The sequence below is a fragment of the Carcharodon carcharias genome, chromosome 1 (assembly GCF_017639515.1).
Source record: "Carcharodon carcharias isolate sCarCar2 chromosome 1, sCarCar2.pri, whole genome shotgun sequence".
In the NCBI taxonomy this organism is placed as follows: domain Eukaryota; kingdom Metazoa; phylum Chordata; class Chondrichthyes; order Lamniformes; family Lamnidae; genus Carcharodon; species Carcharodon carcharias.
This window is the reverse complement of record NC_054467.1, coordinates 149514693-149541628: the sequence shown is the minus strand read 5'-3', so window position 1 is coordinate 149541628 and position 26936 is coordinate 149514693. Positions and strand designations below refer to the sequence as shown.

At 41.9% G+C, this 26936-nt stretch overlaps 1 protein-coding gene across 12 annotated transcripts in view; it reads left to right on the top strand.

Annotated features, from left to right (window-relative positions):
- fryl (furry homolog, like) overlaps window positions 1-26936 on the top strand; it is a 634639-nt gene that overhangs the window by 391820 nt on the left and 215883 nt on the right. For all 12 annotated transcript variants that reach the window (XM_041198439.1, XM_041198448.1, XM_041198467.1 and 9 more), the window contains 4 exons: window positions 1760-1846; window positions 8117-8385; window positions 11414-11603; window positions 23420-23544. In XM_041198439.1, coding sequence (XP_041054373.1) covers window positions 1760-1846; window positions 8117-8385; window positions 11414-11603; window positions 23420-23544 — 671 coding nt within the window. The remainder of the gene's footprint in view (window positions 1-1759; window positions 1847-8116; window positions 8386-11413; window positions 11604-23419; window positions 23545-26936) is intronic.

Sequence of the window (26936 nt, the reverse complement as noted above, 5' to 3'; positions counted from 1 at the left end):
GTATAAATTGTAGCTGAGGCACATGTGCTGATCCTTGTGATATCCCCCATTAGTTGCATCCTGTCAACCTGAAAGTGACATGTTTATTCCTACGCTTTTTTTTCTGTCCATTAACCAATCCTCAATCCTTGCTGATATGTTGTGCCCAATGCCCTGAGCCCTATTTTGTGTAATAACCTTTTATGTGGCACCTACCTTGTAAAATCCAAATACAGTCTATACACTCTTCTTAGGCAGTTCCTCGGGGTTGAGCATGATTGACTTCCATTCCAGTTCGATGGCTTCTGAGATGGCTGCTAAACCCAATGTGCAATCTGTAGACTCTGCCACATGTGAGGCAGGTGGTGCTTGAAAGGTCAAGCAGATGAGGTATCTGTGAGACTTGTGCACACTCTCCTACCCCCTACCCCTCACCTTCGCCTCTGCGTGCTCCTAACAAAGTCTCTTGATGTGTTCAGTGCCTTTTTGATAATCCTGCTCCATTTTGGTCAGTCACAAGTCAGGGACTCCCATGAGTCGGCAGCATGTTTGATCTCTTCAGAGATGCTTTGAGAACATTCCGAGAGTGTTTCACCTGGCCTCCTGGGAGTTTCCTGCCATTACTGAGTTCCAAGTTGCTTCTGGTATCAGGGATACACATGACATGTCACACCCAGTGGAGCTGATTTTGAGTGATTAGCAGCTCTATGTTGGCAAATTGACTTTGGAGAGGACATTGCTGTTGAATCCCCTTTCTTACCACCAGACTTGGAGGATATTGTAAAGACACTGCTGTTGGCACCTCTCGAGTGCTTTGAGATGCCAGCTGTAGGCTGTCCAAATCTCTGAAACATTTGGAGTGTGAGGTTCGTTGCTGCTCGATAAACCATGACCTTAATCTTGGGTTTGAGATCTTGGTCTTCAAATACTCTTTTCCTCAGTTGGCTGAAGACTGAGCTGGCACATTGGAGGCAGTGGTGAATTTCATCATCTATCTTCGTTGAGAGGAGGCTAAGAAGATGTGGAAAATGGTCCACGTTTTTCAGGATCCTCGCCGTTGATCTTAACCGACAGGGAATTGTGGCAAGTTCAAGAAAATGTAAGGAACAGCACCATCTGCTGTACATGACCTTTTTCAACCTCAAGAAAGCCTTTTACTGTCAACCACTTAGGCTTATGAAGTATCTTCCTCAAATTTGGCTACGCTCAGAAATTTGTCACCATCTTCAGCCTACTCCAAGATGATATGCAAGTTACGATCCTCACCAATGGAACTATCACAGACCCTATCTTAGTCAAGACTGGGGCCAAAACAAGGTTGTGTCATTGCACCAACTCTCCTCTGTTTTTCTTGCTGCAGCACTGCACTATACCTCCAGTAATTAACTTCAAGCGTGGAGATAATTTACAGAACAGATGGGAAACTGCTCAACCTACACCACCTTCAATCCAAAACTAAAATCACTCCACTCTCAGTCATTAAGCTTTAGTATGCAGATGACACTTATGTGTGCGCTTACTCAAACTGAGCTCCAGGTCACCGTTGACTCCTTCTGTGAAGCATATGAGAATATGGGCCTTTTACTAAAGACCCGGAAAATTAAGGTTCTCTTGAGTCCCATTAATCTCTTGTATATTTTATTAGAATTCCAACATAATTTATTGGTGACATTCTTGCTGGTTTGTCTAGTAGGTAACACTATAAATTTGATGTTTTTGCACTGCTGTTTCCCGATTACTCAATACATTCTACAAGATAAGAATTTCCCTTTCATTTCAGGGAGACGAAGAGCTGGCAATTGACGTCATGGATCGATTAAGCCCCTCAATCTTGGAAAGCTTCATACACCTCACTGGAGCAGATCAGGTAGATCAGTGAGCGGGAATTGTTTGATACTTTACAGCCCAAAGGCAAATATAGCATTGACAATTTTGACAATATTAACAGAAATGTGAACCTCATTTATATATTCAGAATTATTACTCAGCACCCGCAACATTGGTCATGTTTTCAGGTAGTGAATGCCAAAGGTGCATAACAATTTACAAACACCTCCTAACGTTAGAATAAGATCTGCCAAAACAAAATAATAAATTCCATAACTGATCGTCCTAAATCTTGCGAGCCAAGCTTATGAAATGGGTCATATTAGTGATAGAATAGCAGTTATGTTGGTGAGTACTACTCCTGGGGGTAAAGTATCAGGTAATATAGCTATGCAATGCATTGGAGGTCATGGCCAATCCACGTTCCTTCTCATTCATGAGTCATCATTCTGCAAACAATTGACCTATGCCATGCTACACAGGGAAGTCAGCTGCGCCACATAGGGAAGGATGAAAAACTGGACAGAGCCCTCTGTTCCTATTTGAGCTGATCTTGGGTACCTCTGTACTCCTTTGTGTAGCCAAAGTAGACTTCTGAAAATAGATCACCTGTCAAACCTCTTGTCTCACGATCATAAGTAGTATCTGAAAACCAAGGAATGGAGGGTGGGGTACGGGAGCGAAGTCATTGCAGGGAACACTTGTAGACCTCAAATGTAACTAAAATTCTGTTTTTTCTGTGTGGCTGAGAACATCGCATCTAGCTTGTGCCTCTCTTGTAGCCTTGTTCTTGTATTTGAGAAACATACTGTGTACGTGTGGATGTAACAAACTCTGGCTTGTAAACATTTAATGTAAACATTTTAGTTAATTTTTTTTATTTTGGCAAGTTTTTGGACTGTAAGCTTTTTATCAATTTAAGACAGAAGGCAAAGATGCAAAAAAAAAGATGTTGTCTTGCTCACCTTCCTTGCTTTCCATTTCCCTCCTGGTGTTTGACAAGGTGTTTACTAAAACCCGCTTTCACAGCCATATCTCCTTTCTCAGTGACTGTCTCCGTCTCCGACTTACCCCACGTGGATTTCAACTGAAATTCCACCCCTCATGTTTCAAACCCACCCAGGATTACAGGTATCTCCGGGACATAAAACGTTTCTCGGACTGCTGTTCCCGTCACATTCTGAAATCCACACTCAGTGCCATGCGCCGCCATATGAACACACTCGACCTCTCCCTCCAGCAGCACCGCCGTACCCTTTTTCAAAGCTGCACGTGCCCCCAGTTTCATTTTATCCTTCGGCTCATCCAACGCCTCAACAAGAAACTTTTTCTCTTTCTCTCAAGTGCTAAGGAACGCAAGCTCCAACAACTCATCGACACCAACACCCATCTAGGACCCTCCACCCCTGCCTGTCCCTCCGTCCCCACCCTTTCTTCCAATCCCAACCCCAGCCGTGTATTCACTATACCCCCTGACCTTCCCCTCTCCGATGCTGAACGTTCAGTGCTCAGCAAAGGACTTAGTTTCATACCCTTACGCCCTCACCTCAATGAATTTCGGGCTCGGCATGATACTGAACTCTTCTTCCGCCGTCTTCGTCTCCGGGCTCACTTCTTTGGGCAGGAGTCCTCTCTCAGTTCAACGGATCCTTTTACCCATCTCCAATATTCTCCCTCCACCTGGACCCCTCCCTCTGGATTCTTACCTTCTCTTGATCTTTTCATTGAGAACTGTCGGCGCGACATTAGTCGTCTCAATTTCTCTGCTCCTCTCACCCATTCTAACCTGTCTCTCTCTGAACTTACTGCACTCCATTCTCTCAGGTCCAACCCTGACATTGTCATCAAACCCGCTGACAAGGGTGGTGCTGTTGTTGTCTGGCGCACTGACCTCTACCTCGTGGAGGCTGAGCGTCAACTCGCAGACACTTCCTCCTACCTCTCCCTGGACCATGACCCCACCACTGAACATCAAGCCATTGTTTCCAGGACTGTCACTGACCTCATCTCCTCTGGGGATCTCCCTCCCACAGCTTCCAACCTGATAGTCGCCCAACCTCGGACGGCCCGCTTCTATCTCCTACCCAAAATCCACAAACAGAACTACCCCGGTAGACCGATCGTCTCAGCTTGCTCCTGCCCCACAGAACTCATTTCTCGTTATCTTGACTCCCTTCTCTCTCCCCCCTTGTCCAGTCCCTTCCCACCTACATCCGTGATTCCTCTGACACCTTACGTCACATCAACAGTTTCCAGTTCCCTGGCCCCAACCGCTTCCTCTTCACCATGGACGTCCAATCCCTCTCCACCTCCATCCCCCACCAGGATGGTCTGAGGGCCCTTTAGCTTCTTCCTCGAACAGAGGCCCGAACAATCCCCATCCACCACTACTCTCCTCCGTCTGGCTGAACTTGTTCTCACGCTGAACAATTTCTCCTTCAACTCCTCTCACTTCCTCCAAATAAAAGGTGTGGCTATGGGTACCCGCATGGGCCCCAGCTATGCCTGTCTCTTTATGGGGTATGTGGAACATTCCTTGTTGCAGTCCTACTCCGGCCCCCTTCCACAACTCTTTCTCCGGTACATCGATGATTACTTCGGTGCTGCTTCATGCTCTCGTCGGGACTTGGAAAAATTTATTAATTTTGCTTCCAATCTCCACCCCTCCATCATTTTCACGTGGTCCATCACTGACACTTCCCTTCCCTTCCTTGACCTCTCTGTCTCAATCTCTGGTGATAGACTGTCCACCAATATCCATTACAAACCCACCGACTCCCACAGCTATCTCGACTACAGCTCCTCACACCCCGCTTCCTGCAAGGACTCCATCCCATTCTCTCAGTTCCTTCGCCTCCGTCGCATCTGTTCCGATGATGCTACCTTCAAAAACAGTTCCTCTGACATGTCCTCCTTCTTCCTTAACCGAGGTTTTCCACCCACGGTCGTTGACAGGGCCCTCAACCGTGTCCAGCCCATCTCCCGCGCATCCGCCCTCACGCCTTCTCCTCCCTCCCAGAAACATGATAGGGTCCCCCTTGTCCTCACTTATCACCCCACCAGCCTCCGCATTCAAAGGATCATCCTCCGCCATTTCCGCCAACTCCAGCATGATGCCACCACCAAACACATCTTCCCTTCACCCCCCTTATCGGCATTCCGTAGGGATCGCTCCCTCCGGGACACCCTGTTCCACTCCTCCATCACCCCCTACTCCTCAACCCCCTCCTATGGCACCACCCCATGCCCACGCAAAAGATGTAACACCTGCCCCTTCACTTCCTCTCTCCTCACCGTCCAAGGACCCAAACACTCCTTTCAAGTGAAGCAGCATTTCACTTGCATTTCCCCCAACTTAGTCTACTGCATTCGTTGCTCCCAATGTGGTCTCCTCTACATTGGAGAGACCAAATGTAAACTGGGCGACTGCTTTGCAGAACACCTGCGGTCTGTCCGCAAGAATGACCCAAACCTCCCTGTCGCTTGCCATTTTAACACTCCACCCTGTTCTCTTGCCCACATGTCTGTCCTTGGCTTGCTGCATTGTTCCAGTGAAGCCCAACGCAAACTGGAGGAACAGCACCTCATCTTCCGACTAGGCACTTTACAGCCTTCCGGACTGAATATTGAATTCAACAACTTTAGGTCGTGAGCTCCCTCCCCCATCCCCACCCCCTTTCTGTTTCCCCCTTCCTTTTTTTTCCAATAAATTATAAAGATTTTCCTTTTCCCACCTATTTCCATTATTTAAAAAAAAAATTAAAAAAAAAAACACCCCCCACTAGAGCTATACCTTGAGTGCCCTACCATCCATTCTTAATTAGCACATGCGTTTAGATAATATCACCAACTTTAACTTTAACACCTATGTGTTCTATTGTACTATTGTCGTTGACATCTTTTGATGATCTGCTTCTATCACTGCTTGTTTGTCCCTACAACCACACCCCCCCCTCCACCTCTCTCTCTCTCTCTCTCTCTATCTCTCCGCCCCCCACACACACACCTTAAACCAGCTCATATTTCAACTCTTTCTTGGACTCGAACTCACGTTCTGTCGAAGGGTCATGAGGACTCGAAACGTCAACTCTTTTCTTCTCCGCCGATGCTGCCAGACGTGCTGAGTTTTTCCAGGTAATTCTGTTTTTGTTTAGGCAAAGATGCAATATGTGCTATACTGGTAATATCATTGAAGACGATCAGCTAATTTCTCCATGGAACTTGACCTAACAGTTGCTTGGTAGTACAGAACATGGATATTACTGAAAAGCGAGACATGTTGCTGAAGTTGTAGTTCCCCATTACTTTCTCCATGGCATCACTTCAGCCAATCAGACTTGACTAACCAAACAATGAGCACCCTTTTCTCTATAAATTGTGATTGTTTGAAATTTAACATTCTTGCATTTGTCCTGATGAGTGCAAGATGAAAAGCTTCAGCAACTTGACCTAACTTTGTTCTACAACCTGCTCTAACCCTCCATCCTTTTCAAAATGACCTGTTCTTCTGATGTTTCACTGGTTCAACTGGATAACCAACGATTCCTGACACTACCTGAAGAACAGGATTGTTTTCTCAGTATCCTGGTCAACATTCCTGTTTCAAAGAGATATCACCGAAAAAACTATTCAATCATTTTGGTACTTTTTATGGGATGAAGCAGTGTATTAAGGCTGACCCTACTTTGCCATATATTTTTGTCATGTGCTGCACCAAAGGCATCCATGAGTGGGTCCTGGCTTCCTGAGTGACACTAAATGCATGATATCTAGTATGATAACCTTGTCCCTGGGTTAAACAGACACTCTTGTTACCATATTTAACTTACTAAATATGACTTAAGCCTGCCAGTTACCTCATTGATTTTGGAAAGTGGTTAAAGCTATTGACTTCAGAACAAGTTAATTAAAAGTAAAGTTAAGCACATGTAAGAGACAATCCAGCACTTAAAACACTCTTCTTAAAAAAGAACTTTTAACATTTTCTGTCCTATCAGATTGAAAAATACCAAGTGTTGCTATATTGGGCTAACTATTGACAGTATTTAACTCATACCAGCATCTACACTATATCCTTTATATTTATAACAGACCAAGGAATGTTATAAAAGCACATTCACATGAACTGTGGATGAGATATCAAGTGATATAAGATAGAACTAGTAAACTGCGAAAGATGGTTCCAGTCGTGTCTCTGCTTTAACTGGAGAGGTGAAACACCACTCCTTTGTCTCTTTCCCCTCACCACAGCCCTTGAGCCTTGTGAGATCCCTCTTACTTGGAAAACAGAGTTATTTGCACTCACCTAATCCCAGATAAGAGGAATCAAAATGTTATCTTCACAAACAGGTGTAACCGTCAGTCGGAGTGAGGTTCAAAGGCTGCCCCTTCAGACCCTTGCCTCTGGCCAAAAAAAGCAACAACCAAACAATCCTCCAAAGTTAATGGACTAGTAATTATTCAGACATTATCAGAATATGTTTTTGATCAACTTTAATCATCCTGCAATTAAAAAATATTAGTAGATCAAGGCCATCTAGAGAAGGCATCCAATTGCCTGTACATACATCAACTGCGAAATACCATTTCCAACCTCACAGAAGCATACATTTGAACTAATTCTACAATATTCTGGAGTACGACAGTTTTGAAGTGGCCAACCAACCCGCATATCAAAATGTATTAACTATCTTATGATTCAAAGTGTGATTAAATTCATAACATGATAATAAGTTACTACAACTCACCTCATTGTGAAGGCTACAAATGCATGTGTAATTTGTTGGCTCTATATCAGTGGTTCTGTTTTATTTATGAAGCATTAGCTCATTATCATTATCTTCATTTACATCTACATATATGAGTTTATCCATTAAGTAGCTGAACCACACAGAGCTACGACATCTCAGGTTCAGAATCCATTCTAACTGAAGTCAGCTAATTCTAATCTGGATGATAGTATGGTTCCTTGGATGAATAAGAGGTTTTTACTTTTTATTGTTATCTGGCATCACATCTGTTCCCCACTGGAACAAAAATGCAGACACCGGGCGAGGACAGGATCACGCTAGGTTGTTAAGTCTCTCTCAGTTCAATAGCCCGATGGCACAAATGAGTTACTAGAAGGCTTATATGCAATGATAACCCAGCAAGGAGTCAGTATTTTCATGAGTGGAGGAAATGACATATGTCTGTATGTTTAGGAGTAGGAAATATTTTATTTTATTGCTGCCTTGTGTTGAACATAATTTTCTAAAGTGATGTATATTAAAAAGCTGCTAATTTTATTTTTGTTTTCCCCTTAACTCAGACAAACTTGCTGTATTGCCCCAATGGGATAGACCTCCAGGCACTTGCAGAATGGAGTTCCTCTCCCATAAGTCATCAGTTTGATGTGGTCAGTCCTTCACACATATGGATATTTGCACATGTGACACAGGGCCTGGACCCTTGGGTAATTAGCTTATCAAGCTTCCTCAAGCAAGAAAATTTGCCCAAACATTGTCCATCAGCACTGAGTTATGCATGGATGTTTTCATACACTCGCCTACAGATGCTTTCTCCGCAGGTGGACATAAAGTAAGTCTTTCTGAACTGATGCTTAAACTTATTGCTAGCCATGACTGTGGTCCCTTAATTAGGTAGTGATATACATGAGTGATCTCTTTCCTGCGCCTTTTGGTTTATTAGATTAATTAATTTTGAAGTAGGTGGTGTTATTATTGATCAATATTGGTTATGAGCTTCATAAATGATATTAGGTCTCTGTATCTACAGTGATTATGTATCCACAGCCCTCTAAGGTAGAGAATTCCAAAGATTCACAATCCTCAAGAGTGAAGAAAATTATCCCAGTCTGAAAGCATGCTCCTCTTATCCTGAGACTAGCTTCTGCTCTGTGAACTTTCATCAGAACACCTGGGTTTCACTCTCCACAGTTACTGCCAGGCCAGCTGAGCAATTCCAGCATTTACTATTCTTATTTCAGAATTCCAGAATTTACAGTTTTTTGCTTTTGGTCCAGAAGCGCATTGTGCAATGAAAGGAGTTGTAAGATGTATCTTAATTGTGTTAATTAGTTCATGTGAAGTACTTTTTCTTTAGTTTGGAGTATTAGTTGCCTGTTAATTAATGTTTGATTTATGTGATTTTAGTCTGCTTGTTGCAGTAACAGTCTTAATACATGAAATATTGTCCTTTGGTTATTTCGATTGGTCATTTGGAGAATCAAAGAATTGATACAGTGCAGAAGGATGCCATATGGTCCATCATGTCTGCACCGGCTCTCTGAATGAGCAACTCACTTAGTGCCATTCTCCACCTTTTCCCTGTAACCCTGCACATTATTCCTTTTCAGATACCAGTTTAATTCCCTTTTGAATGCTTCAATTGAACCTGCTCCACCACACACTCAGACAGTGCATTCCAGACCAAAACTACTTGCTGCATGAAAAGGTTTTTTGTGGCGCTGCTTTTGCTCTTTTTGCAATTGCTTTACGTCTGCATCCACTCTTTCTCAATCCTTTCACAAGTGGGAACAGATTCTCCCTATCCACTCTATCCAGACCTCCCTTGATTTCTTACTTGATAAAGACAAAGTACTCATTTAGTATTTCAGTGATCCCCTCTGCCTTCATGTGCAAATTCCCTTTATGTCTTTAATCTTTGGGCACCCACTCTTTTTTTTATTACCACCCTTTTACTCTTGATATACCTATTAAAAGATTTTTGGATTTCCTTTTATATTAGCTGCCAGTGTCTTCTCACTCTTCTCACATTCTATTTACATTTTTTTCCACTTCCCTTCTAACTTGCTATATTCAGCCTGGTTCTTACTTGTATTATCAACCTGACATCTGTCTTGTGCACACTTTTTCTGTTTCAATGTTACTCTCTATCTTTTTTATCATTCTGGGAGCTCTGGCTTTGTTGGCCCTACCTTTCCTGTACCCGAACTATCTCCTCTTTAAGTACACTCCATTGTTCCATTATAGTTTTGGCTGCCAATCCTTGATTCCAATTTAGCAATCTTGTGGGATGAACCCTCCACAGATGCTGTCTCACCCTCTTTTCCTCCTTTCAGTAACGCTCAATCATTTAAGTATCTCTCTTTGTCACCATCATTCTATTTCCTCTGCCTTTAAGTCAACTTTCAGGTCACAGCTAACTATTATCGCACCTGCATATGTCAGCACTGTGCTTTTTGGTAGCCTCAGGACAACATAAGAGTCCTTCGATCAAGACCCTGTCTCATGCTCTTTGCCTTAATTACTTTTCTCCATAACATAAATAAAAATACCTGGAGAAACTCAGCAGGTCTGACAGCATCTGCGGAGAGGAACACAGTTAACGTTTCGAGTCCATATGACTCTTCAACAGAACTAAGGAAAAATAGAAAAGTGGTGAAATATAAGCTGGTTTAAAGGGGGTGGGACAGGTAGAGCTGGATAGAGGGCCAGTGATAGGTGGAGATAGCCAAAAGATGTCATAGACAAAAGGACAAAGAGGTGTTGAAGGTGGTGATATTATCTAAGGAATGTGCTAATAGGTGATATTTAGGATAGAAAGCAGGATGAGCAAGGTTCAGATAGCCCTAGTGGGGGTGGGGTGGGGGAAAGGGATCGAAATAGGCTAAAAGGTAGAGATAAAACAATGGATGGAAGTAGGTGGGAAAAGAAAAATCTATATAAATTATTGGAAAAAAAGGGGGATCAGAAAGGAGGTGAGGATGGAGGAGAGAGTTCATGATCTAAAATTGTTGAACTCAATATTCAGTCCGGAAGGCTGTAAAATGCCTAGACAGAAGATGAGGTGCTGTTCCTCCATTTGCGTTGAGCTTCACTGGAAGAATGCAGCAGGCCATGTCTCATCCTCCTTTCTTCCATCCTGTAGTGTTGCTCCTCCTGCATTAAAATAGTGAACAACAGAATGTCCAAGGAGAATCCTATGTTTATTCAGAAGTCTTGCTTCAGGAGTGAAAATGACCTGATGATGTCACAGGCTCTCAAGGTGTCAGAGGTGACCCTAGCTCTATGTAGATGCTCTGCAAATGAAAAACTGCTACAGATTTCGGAACCCCTGCAATTTATAAAGCTTAAAGATTTTCCAGGCTACACTGGGATTGTTCTCCTTAGAGAGGAGAAGTTTGAGAAGAGATTTGGTAGAGCTGTACAAGATGAGGAAGGGTCTGAACAGAGTAGATAGAGCGAAACTGTTCATATTGGCAGAAGGGTTGAGAATTAGAGTGTACCAAGTTAAAGTATTTGGCAAAAGAAGCAATGCGATATGAGGAAAAACTTCTTTGCGCAGCCAGCGATTAGGATCTGGAATGCACAGTGTGTGTAGTGGAGGCAGATTCAATATGGCTTTCAAAGGGGATTTGGATAAACACCCGAGCAGAAAAGAAATTGCTGGGCAAAGGGGAAAGGGTGGGTGTGTGGGAATAGCACGGTTGTTCTTGCAGAGACAAAGTGGGCTGAATGACTTCCTTATGTGCTATAAACATTCTATGATTCAATAACACACTCAAAAATTTGAGCGCTTTTAATTTTGAGTACTTCTTAAAATTGATATACTTATTTTCTAAATCTCCCCTCTTTCCATACAGTAGTCCGATAAATGCCAAAAAAGTGAGCACCACAATTGGCAATGATTCGTACATCGGGCTTTGGAGAAACTACCTTATTCTTTGCTGCAGTGCAGCAACATGTAACACAGCTACTTCAGGGTCAGTGCGGTGTTCCCCTCCTGAGACGCTGGCGTCTACACCTGATAGTGGATATAGTCTGGATTCTAAGGTAAGCACATCTTTATTATTCAAAAACTGAAGAAACAACTCTCTTGAGCAGAATGAAGGGAAATCAATTCTTGGATTGTGCCCTAGTTCCTTTTAAAAGCAATTTTTATATGTGAATGGCTTAACAGGTTAGTGTTTCAAAGCATTGACAGGTAGAGCAGAAAGAAATGTTTGTTTTCTGCACATAGCTTCTGGAACATTTATCCTTTCACTGTCCTATTATGCATATTGAAAACATCTTGGGGCACTAATGTTCCATTTTTGTAAAATTGTATTTATTTTATCTTCAGGATTGCTCCTGTTACCATTGCCGTGACTACAGCCTTACATGGTTCAAATTCACTAAAAACAATTTCAATGTCCAGTGTCAGATGGATTGAAGCCTAGGCATAAAGGAGGTTAACTAAATCAATGTAGATTCCACTTTTTGTTTTCTTTCTTGGTGGCCCCCGTGATTTTGATATCATTGACGCCTACAGTTCCAAAATTCTTGTGATTGTGTTTCCCAACCCCCCAAGTCATATTTGTCCATTACCTCATGTTCGCCATTAACATGTAGTGCAGCTATTTAAGGGTCAGTGCAGAGCTCATCTCCTGAGACAATGGTATCCTGATGGTGGATAGAGTCTGAACTCTAAGTTAAGTATATCTTTATTGTTCAAAGTAAATTAAGTATATCCACAAAGTTTCAATTTTAAAATTTTTATACCCATGTTCAAATCCATGTCTTGCTCCTAATTTATGTAGCGTCCACCAGCCCTACAACCTTCTAAGGACTCTGCATTTCTCTAACTGCATTCTTACGCACTCCCTCTTCATTTGTCGCACCGTTAGCTGTCGTGCTTTTGGTTTCCTGGGTCCTAACTTGTGGAATTTCCTTTCTAAACCCCATCCCCTCTCTCTTTTGCTTTAAGCCTCTCCTTAATATATCTCTTTGACCAAGGTTTTAGTCACCTGTCCCAGTATTTCCCCCTTTGGCTCAGTGTCTATTTGTATCCTACTACATCCCTGATTGGTGCATTGGGATGTTTCCTGCATTGAAGGTGCTAGATAAATGCAACTATTTGTTAACCAGATTTTCCCTTTATTAGGCTCATATGATACTATCATTAAATGCTTCATCTCCTCCCTTTAGGGTTCCTCTGGAGAGAGTGATGGTTATTGGAGCTCCTAATTCCTCAAAACAAAAGCAGGGAATTTTCTCTAGAACGAGAAATAATATTATTCATTGTAGGAATTATATATTATTTCTATTTTTCCAAGATGATTTTATCCATCATCTTCCATAGTTTAAGAAGGGAGGGAACATATGAATTAGAAGCAAGAGTAGGCCTTTTGGCCCCTCGAGCCTGCTCTGCCATTCAATGAGATCATAGCCCCAACTCCAAGTTGCTGCCTTCCCCTGATAATCTTTGACTTTCTTGTTGGTCAAGAATCTATCTATCTCTGCCTTAAAAATATTCAATGACCCTGCCTCCACCGCTGCCTGGGGAAGAGAGCTGCAAAGACTCTCGACCCTCTGAGAGAAAAAATGTCTACTCACCTCCATCTTAAATGGGAGACCTCTTAATTTTTAAATTGTGTACCCTAGTCCTAGTCTGTCACACAAGGGGAAACAGCCTCTCAGCATCCACCCTGTCAAGCCCCCTGAGGATCTTACATTTCTAAACTTCAGTAGATACAGGCCTAGCCTGCCCAACCTTTCTTCATAAGGTAACCCCTCCTCCATCCCTGGTATCAATTGAGTGAGCATTCTCTGAACAGTACTCCAGATGTGGTCTCACCTAAAGGCTGGTTAGCTTGATATCAGTAGTGGGGAAAATGCTAGAATTCCATTATTACACACATGGATCACAGCTCTTATGGAATCGCAGTATGATTAGGCAGAGTCAACATAGTTTTATTAAAAGGAAATCATATTTGATAAATCTAAAGTCTTGTTGAAGATGTTACTAGCAAGGTGGATAAGGGGGTACCAGTGGATGTAGTTGTATATGATTTCAAAAACCATTCACAAAATCACTGCAGAATACAGAAAACAGAGATTTGGAATAAATGGGCTTTTTTTGGGATGGCAGGATGACACTAGCGAAGCACTTTGAAAGATCGCTGCTTGGGCCTCAGGCGTTCACAGTCTATATCGATAACAGATGAGGGAGCCAGGTGTAACGTATCCAAGTTTTGCTGTTGATTAAAAGCTGATGGGCAAGTAAACTATGAGGAGGAGGTAAAAGGTCACAAAGGAATGTGATGAGTATAATGTGGGAATTGTGAAATAATCTACTTTGATAGGAAGAATGGCAAAGTAGTATTTTTTAAAAAGTTGTAAATGCTGATGTTCAGAGGGATTTGGACATCCGAGTACACAAAACACAAAGATAACATGCAGGGGAGGTTGTGGCATTGTGGTAATGTCACTGGACTAGTAATCCAGAAGCCCAAACTAATGCTCTGGGTAAACCTATTCATATCCCAAGGCACCTGGTAGAATTTAAATAAAAATCTGGGATTAAAAGCCAGTCTTGGTAACAGTGACCATGAAACCACAATTGTCGTATAAACCCATTTGCTTCACTAGTGTCCTTTAGGGAAGGAAATATGCTGTCCTTACCTAGCCTGACCTACATGTGATTCCAGACCCACGGCAATATGGTTGATTCTTAACTATCCTCTAGCAAGCCACTCAGTTGTATCAAACCTCTGCAAAGCCTGAAAGGAACAAACTCCTTCCCTATCAGCACTGTGGGTGTATCTACACCACAATGGATTGCAGCGGTTCAAGAAGGCAGCTCACCACCACCTCAAGGGCACTTAGGGTCAGGCAATATAGCCAGCAACACCCACGTCCCACGAATGAATAAGTAAAAAGGTATAGCCAACAATTAGGAATGCAAAAGGTATTTTAGCCTTTATTTCAAGGGGTTTGGAGTATAAAAATAAGACACTTATTGTTTAAATTATAACAGTCTGGTTGAGTACTGGAGCACTGTGTATAGTTTTGGTCTCCTTACCTAAGGAAATCCTTATAAGGAAACCAAGGATATACTTGCCTTAGCAGGGATACAATGAATATTCACGAGACTGATTCCTTGGGAATGAGAGGGTTGTCCTATGAGGAAAGATTGAGTAGAGTGAGCCTGTATTCTCTGGAGTCTATAAAAGTGAGAGATGTTCACAATGAAATGTATAAAATTCTTAGTGGGCTTGACAGAGCAGATGCTGAGAGTCTGTATCTCCTGGCTGCAGAGCGAGAGATAGTTGGTAAGGTTTCCCTTCCACTGGGGTATTTTCACAGAAGGCACATGATGAATGCAGTTGATGGCCGCATTAATTAAAAGACGTTCAACAAATTTTCCTTAAATGAGTCCTTGGAGGGCATGGAGGTTAACATTTGTGGAAGGAAGTTCCAGTTCTTATTTGTTCTTAGGAAAAAGAAGTTAGCAAAGGAAGCACATTGGGGTGTGTTCAGTTAGAGCTGTTGGTTATGAACTCTTCAAACTCCTAATCTCGGGATAAGGGACCAGCCTTTAGTACTTGTTATGACCCATGCAGTTGATAAAGCGGAGTTATTTAAAAATCCTAGAGGGAAACTTCAAATTATTGATTATGACAGTTGTTTAAAGTGTCATGTTGAGATGCAACTCTAAACTTAGGAATCAGACCAATGGTTCTCGAGATTTTACATTAACTAATTGAAATATTTTATTAATTTACACAGGTTAAAATATATGTACACATGGCTACAAATTACAACTATCATAACTTTTAACAAATTCCCAAACTAATCTCCATTAAGGCAACAGCAACCCATAGACTTAACCAAAACACCAGGCAAAGCATTTTCACCTTATGAATTCAACATGAGATTCTTTCCACTGTGGAGCCAATTGGAGGCTTGCAGCTGCCTTTTGACCTTACATTGCCTCTGCATGCACAATGAAAAACTACTAAAGTTATACACCATCACTGACTGAATTCAAATTCTCATTGTATCAACAGTTTCTTTAAACTTTACCTTTTACCAATTTTATTAGTAATATAAACATATGGCTTGGTATCTGTTAGAAAGTCGTCAAGTTTTCACCCCACTTCTTGAACGCTCTATTCAAAAAATGCGCATGCACGTTATCTCCATGTTTATATCTCAAACTAGTACATCAAAGCACCCAGGCTTTAATCCAATTAAGACATACCCACAGACTAAATCTCTATTTTAAAACAAAAATATTTTCCAAAATATATACATTAATAGCCTCATGACAGTCCTACAATGAAAGATTTTTTCATTCAGAAGGTTGTGGATCTTTGGAATTCTCTAAGCTAGAGAGCTATGGATACTCATTGCACTCAGTCTACTTGATGTGCATATTCGAAACAGAGCAATTGATTTTTGAGCACTAAGGGAATGGAGCATATGAGAATTGTCCAGGACAGTGGAGTTGATGTAGAAGTTCAGCTGCCATCCCATGATTCGAGGATTCCTCCTATTCAGGGTCACAAGTTTCTACCTTGGGTCTTCATGTTACTGAACAGGCTAATTCTTGTCCCACAGATCTTTGGAACATGCAGGATGTTCCACCAAGCAATGGGATCTGAAATGCAGGATTTGCTGCTTTTTCTTTATTTCTGTGCCCCTTTTCTGCCTCATTAAGATGTGACACAGAGCGTGATGCTGCTTGATGGGCAAGTTGTCGCTATTTTGAATGATTGATTGCAAGCTCCTCTGAGGCATTAATGTCAATGTTGCCACGCTTCAAGGAGAGCTTCAGAATGTCTTTCAAACAGTCCTGGAATGTTGGCCATGTGAGATTTGAGAAAACAGGACCTGGTGGGTGAGATGCTTTTTGGCCATCCAGACACATTGTCCAATCCATTGAAGTTGATTTTGCCGGGGTTTTGTCTGAATAATTGTAGAAACTGCCAATGTAACACCCTTATTCAAAAAGGGGGGATACAAAAAACAGGTAACCAAAGGCCAGTTAGCTTAACATATGTCATTGGGAAAATGTTGGTGTCTATTATAAAGGATGTAATAGCAGAGCATTTAGAAATGCATAGTTTAATCATGCAGAGTCAGCATGGCTTCATGAAGGGGAAATCATGCCTGATAAATTTTTTAGAATTCTTTGAGGAGGTAACAAGCAGGATAGATAAACTGGAACCACTAGAAGTAATATATTTGGATTTCCAAAAAGCATTCGATAAGGTACCACACATAAGGCTACTTAATAAGATAAGAGCCCATGGTGTTGGGGGTAGTATAATAGCAAGGATAGGGGACTGGCTAGCTAATAGAAGACAGAGAGTTGGGATGATGGGGGGGTCATTTTCAAGATGGCAACCTGTAACTAGTGGATCAGTGCTGGGGCCACAATTATTTACAATATATATTAATTACTTGGATGAGGGAAATGAATGTACTATTGCCAAGTTTGCAGATGATGCAAAAATAGGTGGGAAGGCAAGTGGTGAAGGTAACACACAGAATCTACAGAGGAACATAGACAGGTTAGGTGAGTAGGCAAAAATGTGGCAAATGGAATATAATGTGGGAAAATGTGAGGTTGTGTACTTTGGCAGGAAGAATAGAGGAGCTGAATATTACTTAAATGGAGAAAAACTGAAGGAAGCTGCAGCACAGAGGGATTTGGGGGTCTTTGTGCATGAATCCCAAAAAGCTAGCATACAAGTTCAGGTAATAGGGAAGGCAAATGGAATGTTGGCCTTTATTTCAAAAGGAATGGAGTATAAGAATAGGGAAGTCTTGCTAAGACTATACAAGATACTAGTTGGACCACACCTAGAAGCCTGTGAACAGTTTTGGTCCCCTTATTTAAGGAAAGATATACTGGCATTGGAGGCAGTCCAGAGAAGGTTCATAGGTTGGTCCTGGGGATGGAGGGGTTTTCTTGTGAGGAGAGGTTGAGTAGGTTAGGCCTGTACTCATTGAAGTTTAGAAGAATGAGAGGCGACCTTATTGAAACATATAAGACTCTTAGGGGGCTTGACAGGGTAGATGCAGAGATGTTGTTTCCCCTTGTGGGAGAGTTTAGGACCAGAGGGCATAATCTCAGAGTAAGGGGGTGCCCATTTAAAACAGAGACGAGGAGGAATTTCTTCTCTGAGGGTAGTCAATCTGTGGAATTCTTTAGAGGCTGAGTTGTTAAATATACTCAGGGCAGAGATAGACAGATTTTTAATCAATAAGGGAATCGAGGGTTATGGGGAAAAGGCAGGAAGGTGGAGTGGAGCATTATCAGATCAGCCATGATCTCATTGAATGGTGGAGCAGACTCGATGGGCTGAATGTTCTACTTCTGCTCCTACGTCTTATGGTCTTCAAGAAGAACATTAGGGTTTTTTGGACAGTCCTCTCATTGAATCTAGAGAATATGGTGGAAGCATTGCTGATGGAATTTCTCTTGCTCTCTTATGTCACTATACACTGTTCAAGTCTCACTGCAATACAGGCGTGTGTTGATGACAGCTACTAGGACTTTTATTGATTTAGGAGGCCTTTGTTGTCAAATACTCGCTGCCATAATTTGTAGAAGACTGAGCTGGCACAGCTGATCCAGTGTTTGATCTCCTTATCAATGGTAGCCTTTTGAGCGAGGTGCCTGCCAAGGCATGAGAAATGAACTCTTTCTATGCACTCTCTAATGCCTTCACATATTTTCTAAAGCATGGAGCCTAGAACTGGTCACAATACATCAGTTGAGGCCAAACGAGCGTTTTATACAGGTTTAACATGACTCCCTTGCTTTTGTACTCCATGGCCCTATTAATAAATCCTGGGATTCTGTATGCTTTATTAACTGTTCTCTCAACCTGTTCTGCCACCTTCAATGACTAATGCCCATAAGCAGCTAGGTCCCTCTGCCCCTGCAACCCCTTTAGAATTGGACTCTTCATTTTATATTGTCTCTCTGTATTCTTCCTCCCAAAATGAATCATTTCACACTTCTCTACATTGAATTTGATCTGCCACCTGCCCATTTAATCCACCAACCTGTCTATGGACTTTTGAAGTTCTGCATTATCCTCCTCATTGTTCTCAATGCTTCCAAGTTTTGTATCATCTGCAAATTTTAAAATTGTGTGCTGTACGCCAAGATCTAGGCCATTAATATATATCAGGAAGAGCAAGGGTCTTACAGCCAATCCCTGTGGAACTCCACTATATACCTTCTTTGAGTATGAAAGGCATCCATTAACCACTACTCTGTTTCCTCTCACTCAGAGGTGAGGTAAGAATGACTGCCCTTGACGTCAAGGCAGCATTTGACCGAGTATGACATCAAGGTGCCCTAGCGGAACTGGAGTCGGTGGGAATCAGGGAAAACTCTCCACTGGCTGGAGTCATATCCAGCACAAGGGAAGATAGGTGTGGTTGTTGGAAATCAATCATCTCAGTTCCACAACATCACTGCATGAGGATCTCATGGCATTGGCCTAGGCCAAATCTTCTTCAGCTGCTTCATCAATGACCTTCCCTGCATTATAAGGCAGAAGTGGGGATGTTCGCTGATGATTGCACAATGTTCAGCATCATTCACGACGACTCAGATATTGAAGCTGTCCGTATCCATTTGCAGCAAGACCTGGATAATGTTCAGTCCTAGGCTGATAAGTAGCAAATAGCATTTGCGCCACACAAGTGCCAGACCATGATCTCCAACATGAGAGAATCCAACCACTACTCTTGCCATTCAATGGCATTATGATCGCTGAATACCTCACTATCAACATCCTGGGAGTCACCATTGACCAGAAACTAAACTGGACCAGCCATATAAATACTGTGGCTACAGGAGCAGGTCAGAGGCTGGGAATTCTGCAGAGAGAGTAACTCATCTCCTGACTCTTCAAAGCCTGTCCACCATCTACAATGCACAATTAGGAGTACGATGGAATGCTCTACACTTGCCTGGATGAGTGCAACACCAACAACACTCAAGAATCTCGACAAGACAAAGCAGCCCGCTTGATTGGGACCCTATCTGTCACCTTCAACATTCACTCCCTCCAACACTGATGCATAGTGGCAGCACTGTGTACCATCTACAAGATGCGGTGCAGCAACTCACTGAGACTGCTTCAACAGCACCTTCCAAACCCTCTGTCTCCACCACCTAGAAGGACAAGGGCAGCAGATGCATAGGAATATCACCACCTACATGTTCCCCTCCAAGCCACTCACCATCCTGACCTGGAACAATGTTGCTGTTCCTTCACTGTCTTTGGGTCCACCCCGGGTCTAAAGAAGACTGGAAAATTATGGCCAGTGCCTCCATGATTTCCACTCTCACTTCCCTAAGTATCCCTGGATGCATCTCATCCAATCCTGGTGCTTTATCAACTTAAGGCATAGACAGCCTATCCAATAGCATCTCCAAATCAGTTTTAAACCCTTCAAGTTGCCTCCTCTTTCACCACCACCTGGGTAGCATCTTCCTTGGTAAAGACAGATACAAAGTCTCTTGCCTCCATACCTAAATCTCCTTTTGGCACCTCATTGTCCCCACTCCTGCTTTTATACCCTTTTGCAATTTATATGCCTATGGAAGACTTTTGGATTCCCTTTTATGTTAGCTGCAAGACTCTTTTCAAACTGTCTTTGCATTTCTTATTTGCTTCTTCACTTCCCCTCTGAACCTTCTATATTCAGCCTGGTTTTCGGTTGTATATTCACCTGACATCTGCCATAAGCACACTTTTTCTTCTTCTTAATCTCTATCTTTCATCATCCAGGGAGCTCTGGATTTGTTCATCCCACCTTTCCCCTTAGCGGGAACATACCTTGACTATGCATGAACTATCTCCTCTTCAGTGGTAGCCATTGTTCACTTCCTGTTTTGCCTGTCAACCTTTGATTTAAATATATCTGACCCAGAACCATTCTTACCCCATTGAAATTAGCCTTCCCCCATTAATTATTCTTACTCTCGATTATTCTTTGTCCTTTCCATTGTCATCCTCAACCTTATGCTGCAATGATCACTGTCCCTTAAGTGTTCCTCTAATGACATCTGATCCACTTGGCCCACCTCATTCCTAAGAACCAGGTCAAGTCGTGCTTCCTTTCTCAGACTGGAGAAACATACGCTGTAGAAAATTTTCCTGAACATACCCTAGGAACTGTTGCGCCTCTCTGCCCTTTGCGCTACCACTAGCCCTGTCTATATTCAGATAATTAAAGTTCCCCATTGTAGCTACTCTGTAATTCTTGTATTTCTCTGTAAACTCACTGCAGAAAATTAGGGCTCATAATTGATGGCTGCATACAGTGAAGCACTATTCCCAGCCAAAATGCAGATGATTAGGTAATTCTCCCACCAATCGCATCAAGAGCCCGTAAGGCTCTGTGACTGGGATTGATTCTACACACATAGTTACCTCCACCACTGTAGGTGGATGGAGGTAATGTTTTCACTCCTGTTAGTCTGTTTGCAAACAATATGCCTTTGTATCTAATGGACTTCAATGAAACTTGGTACACAGGGTATTGCCCAAGTAAGAACTGATTAGTTTTTGGCTGAGATGCAGATCTGGATCCTGGAGCTTTTTAAAGGATTTGTTAACATTGGGGACAGGGCGAAATGACTTATGTTTAGAATGTTGTGGGTTATTTTGTTTGGAATGCTGATTGTTTTAGAATGTTGTGGATTCTCTCAACTGCTGTGGTGGAATTTGTCACAGCTGTCACAGTGTGAGCAGAGTTTTCAGGGCAGGTTGTTGGATATGGATTGGCCTGAAGCCTCCTCAGTGAGATGGAAACTCTGAAATAAATAGATTTCTGTTTTCAACAGTAACAAAGCATTCATCAGGCAGGGAAACACCTCAAGGAAAAGGTGCCTAACTTAATAATGTGAAGTCAATGTGGCAGAGGCACGTGCTCTACCATGTGTACCAAGTTTCATTGAAGTCCATTAGATACAAAGGCATATTGTTTGCAAACAGACTAACAGGAGTGAAAACATTATCTCCATCCACCTACAGTGGTGGAGGTAATTATGCGTGTAGAATCAATCCCAGTCACAGAGCCTTATGGGCTCTCGATGCGATTGTTGGGAGAATTACCTAATCATCTGCATTTTGTGTGGGAACAGTGCTTCACTGTGTGCCCTTTTCACTTGTTCGTATTATGTAACTATCTTCCACACACTGAATTTTGCTGGAGAAATCGCTACTTTTATTGGGAGAAGTTGTTGAGTTTCGTTTGCAGCAGCTGTAAAGATTCTTTTTAAGTAAACTGTTGTAACCATAGTTTTGTTATTCCTAAAAGCAAAATACTGCAGATGCTGGAAATCTGAAATAAAAAGAGAAAATGCTAGAAAAAGCCAGACTTAAAACGGTAACTCTGTTTCTCTCTCCACTGATGCTGCCAGACCTGCTGAGTTTTTCCAGCAATTTCTGTTTTCATTTTTGTTATTCCTGTTTGCTGAGTAAAGAAACTTTGATTTGCTGTCTGCTGTAAGCCTTGTCCCATTTCCACGTATTTGCCGACACGGTGTTGCTGAATGACATGCTGCTCTTTTTTCTCTGTTAATCAAATCTTTCTTTATTTCTCTTTTTGTACCTGATTTGACTCTAATTTATCCTATTTCCTTCTCCATTGTTCCTCATTTTCTTTCTCAATTCCATTTCTCAAGGAGATACGTTGTCGGTCCTGCCCGTCACTAAGATTTCAGATGACTTGTTGACCTTATTACACAATTATCAAGTCTCACTTCCAGCAAGTTAGGGCAGAAGAACTGTTTGAGCTGTAGCTTGCTTAGGCCTGATGTATTTGATGTCAGCAGATTACTTTCTTATTCCTTGAACTAAAAATGGAAGTGGATAGAAAAGGCATTAAAATTTGCAATAAACAATGCAGGGATGAACATTTGCTTCAACTTCAATTTCATATTTAGATTGAAATTCTACTTTGAATCATTTGAATCTAGTGTTAGGAGAATGTGTAAGGTTTGTGTGAGTGTTATGAATGGGATGTTGCAGACAGAAGACTTGCTGACTACCACATAGACCCACTGGATCGCAAATATAGACAAATAAGAACTTGCCAAAGTGCTTTTCAACAATTGAATCACTTTTTAAAGTGCAGCCATTGTTATGTAAAAATAACAAAGAGAATGAACAGATATTTCTAGAATCAAACTGAGAATAGGACAAGGGACCACAGGTTCACAATAGTTTGAGGTAAATTTAGGATGGCTGGCAAGACAATCTTCAAACAAAGAATGATCATCATACGGCATAGTCTTCTATGTGGATTAGTGCTAGCAAAAGGCCTCTAATTAATTGTAAATAACTGATTTTGGCAATCTGTGTTCCTTCTGAAAGCTGAATCAAAATGGACAATTCCCTTCCTTATCCAGAATTATTTTTTGAAACATGGTAGCTGATATAGATACAAGGAGATCCTGGAATAAGCAAATCTGTATTGGCTGAGGGGGTGGTGGGGTGTAGGTGATGAATGTAAGCCAGAACATCAGGAAAAAGCAATGCTCATCTTTCTTATGTCCATGTGTTCCTTCGTGCTCACTTGAGCAGGTATTTGTGGCCTTAGTTTAACATCTCATCCAAAAGATGGTACCTTCAACAATACAACACTCCATAAACTAAACTACTTATTTGAGGTCATGACTATAGTGAAGTTTGAACCCACAATCTTCTGACTCAAACAAGAGTGCTACCAACTGAGTCAATTTGACATTTCCAGTAGTAACTAGTAGAATAGGTAACATGAAATTCTAAAGATATGAACTTTGTGCTAACATGAATAATTTGTGATTAATTACTTTGTAATTTCAGATAATTGGCATTCCATCCCCGTCCTCATTATTCAAGTTTATAGTTCCAATGATGCGCTCTGAGAGCATGGAAATTACAGAATCTTTGGTGCTGGGGCTTGGCAGGACCAATCCTGTAGCATTTAGGTAAGAGCATTTCATTGCACAAGTTTCACACTAATTATTCTTTGTCAGCAGCAGCAAAGCACATTAAGATACATTTAATTTGGTTTCTCTTTCAAGATATTTAAAGAGCAGCATGTTCACTCTAGGGTTACCCAAATGTCCATAATTTTTGGGAGCTAGTTCAAAAGTCAGCTGGGTACAATTATCCACCATCTCCAGCTGTTTGTGATCCAGGAAGAAATGACATTACTTTGTGCTCTGAATCACAGCATCTGCCTGGTTGTTCTATGATTCAAAAACTAGAGTAAAGGATTGAGCTCAGTTTACAAGCTGAATTGAGAAAAATTCATATAGCAACTCTGTCACCAAAAGTAAGCTTCATCTGACAACTATGCATTTTCTTTACATAGAAAGTCTCGAGTATAGAAAGTACAGGGTTGAAGTAAAAATGGAAATTAGGAAAGCAAAGAGAGGATCTGAAAAAGTATTAGCAGGTAAAATCAAAGAAAATCCTAAAATGTTTTACCAGTACATTAAGAGCAAGAGAATAACTGAGGAAAAGGTAGGGCCTATCAGAGATATACATGCTAACTTGTGGATTGATGCAGAAGGTGTGGGCAGGGTTCTCAATGAGTACTTTGTCTCTCTCTTCTCTAAGGGGAGGGATCATGCAGGCATTCTAGTTAGAGGAGTTTGAAATATTAGATACAATATGCATAGTGAGAGGAATTACTAGAGGGGCTGGCATCCATAAAGGTGGATAAGTCACCAGGGCCAGATGGATTGTATCCAAGGTTGTTGAAGGAAGCCAGTGAGGAAAAAGGAGATGCTCTGAGGATCATTTTCCAACCTTCAGTAGATAAAGGTGAGTACCAGAGGATTTGAGGCCTGCGAACTTTGTACCATTATTTAAAAAGAATGCGAGGGATAGGCCAGAACATTATAGGCCGGATGGGCAAATTATTGGAAACAATTCTGAGAGGCAGGATAAACTGTCTAGAAAGGCCTGGATTGATTAGGGATAGTCAACATGGTTTTGTTAGAGGAAGATCATGTCTTACTAACTTAATAGCATTTTTTGAGGAAGCAACAAGGAGGATTGTTGAGGGCAGTACTGTGGATGTTGTGTATATAGATTTCAGGAGGCATTTGACAAGATCCTACATGGCAGACTGGTCAGGCAAGTGAGATGTCATGGGATACAGGGGAAGATGGGTGATCCAAAATTGGCTCAGTGACAGGAAACAAAGGGTAATGGTCGATGGATGTTTTTGTGAATGGAAATCAGTTTCCAGTGGTGTTCCACAGGGCTCAGTATTGGGGACCTTGCTGTCTGTTGCATATATTAATGATTTAGATTTAAATGTGGGAGGTATAATTGGGAAATTTGCAGATGACACAAAAATTGGGTGTGTAGCTGATAGTGAAGAGGGTAGCTGTCGATTCCGGAATGATATCAATGGTTTGGTTGAGTGGGTGGAGAAGTGGCAAATGGAATTCAATCCAGAAAGTGTGAGGCAATGCGTTTGGGGAGGGCAAACAAAGCAAGGGAATACTCAGTAAACGGAAAGTTATTCAGAGGAATTGAGAAAGTGAGAGACCTTGGTGCTGACCACAGGTCCCTGACGGTGGCAGGACAGATGGCAAGGAGGTCAAGAAAGTATATGGATTGCTCCCCTTTATTGGGCAAGGCACTGAATACAAAAGCAAGAATGTAATGATGAAACCGTATAGAACACTAGCTAGGGCACAGTTGGAATTTTGTGTACACTTCTGGTCACCTCATTACAGGAAGGACATAATTGCTCTGAAGAGAGCACAGAAGAGATTACAAAAATGTTGCCAGGGCTTGAAAATTGCAGCTATGAGGAAAGAGCGGATAGGCTCGGGTTGTTTTCCTTAGACTAGAGGAAGCTAAAGGGTGACCTAACTGAGGTGTACAAAATTTTGAGGGGCCTAGGTAGAGTAGACAAGAAAGACTTATTTTCCCAAGCTGAGGGGTCAATTATTAGGGGGTGCAGATTTAAGGTGATTGGTAGAAGGATTAGAGGGGACATGAGGTAAACACTTTTTTACCCAGAGGGTGGTGACCAGCTGGAATTTACTGCCTAAGTTGGTGGTTGAGGCTGAAACATTCAACTCATTTAAAAGGTACCTGAATCTTCATCTGAAGTGCTGTAACCTGCAAATCTATGGACCAGGTGCTGGAAAGTGGGATTAAAATGAGCGGCTAGTTTCTTTTTTCTCTTTTTGGCCGGTGCAGACATGATGGGCTGAATGGCCACTTCCTGCATCGTAATGTTTCTATGAATAAAGACTTTGTTGTCAATTTAAGGGGACATGATAGAGTAGTGGTAATCTCACTGAACCTGTAATCCAGAGGCCCAGGCTAATGCCCTGGGACATTTCCTATCACAGCAGCTGAGGAATTTTAAAATCAATTAATATAATCTGAAGAATTTAAAGCTAGCCTCAGTAATGGTGATCATGAAACTACTATTGATTGCTGTAAAAACCCATCTGATTCATTAACGTCCTTTAGGGAAGGAAATCTGCCATCCTTATCTGTTCTGGCCTAGACCTGACTCCAGGTCCACAGTAATGTGGTTGATTCCTAAATGGCCTAGCAAGCCACTCAACTTTTTTTATTTGCTCATGGGATATGAGCATTGCTGGCTAGGCCAGCATTTGTGGCCCATCCCTAATTGCCCTTGAGAAGGTGGCCTGCTTGAACTGCTGCAGTCCATGTGATGCAGGTACACTGTACTGTGCGGTTCGAGAGGGAGTTCCAGGATTTTGACCCAGCGACAGTGAAGGAACAGTGAAATATTTCCAAGCCAGGATGGTGAGTGACTTGGAGGGGAACTTCCAGTTGGTGATGTCCCCATGTATCTGCTGCCCTTGTCCTTCTAGATGGGAGAGGCCGTGGTTTTGGGAGGTGCTGCCTAAGGAGGCGTGGTGAGTTTCTGCAGGGCATCATGTTGTTATGACGGGGCAGATGTGTGCCGGGAGGATCAAATTCCTGAGGGAAACTTGACCGTGCCATCACAATGGTTTTGCAATTTGTATTTATTTTGAGGGTGCATACCCTGAATTCAGAAGTGATAAGTCCACCAAGACTTCAGACATTTTTAAAAAATTAATATTAAAATATTTATTAACAATAGAGAAGATATCAAGTACATACATATAACTACAAATTACTGCTATAACAACTTCTAAAATTCCTGTTAACCTGACCCCCAGTTACAGCCCCTTTAAGACAACGGTCCAAAAATAGATAGCTTAGATTTTAAATGGATCCAGCAAATTAACACAATACCCTGGGCAGTGGAATTCAAAATGTCTTTTTCCAGCTTTGGTTTCTGTAGACAGGAGGCTTAATGCACAAATACATCTTGGAGACGACTTCA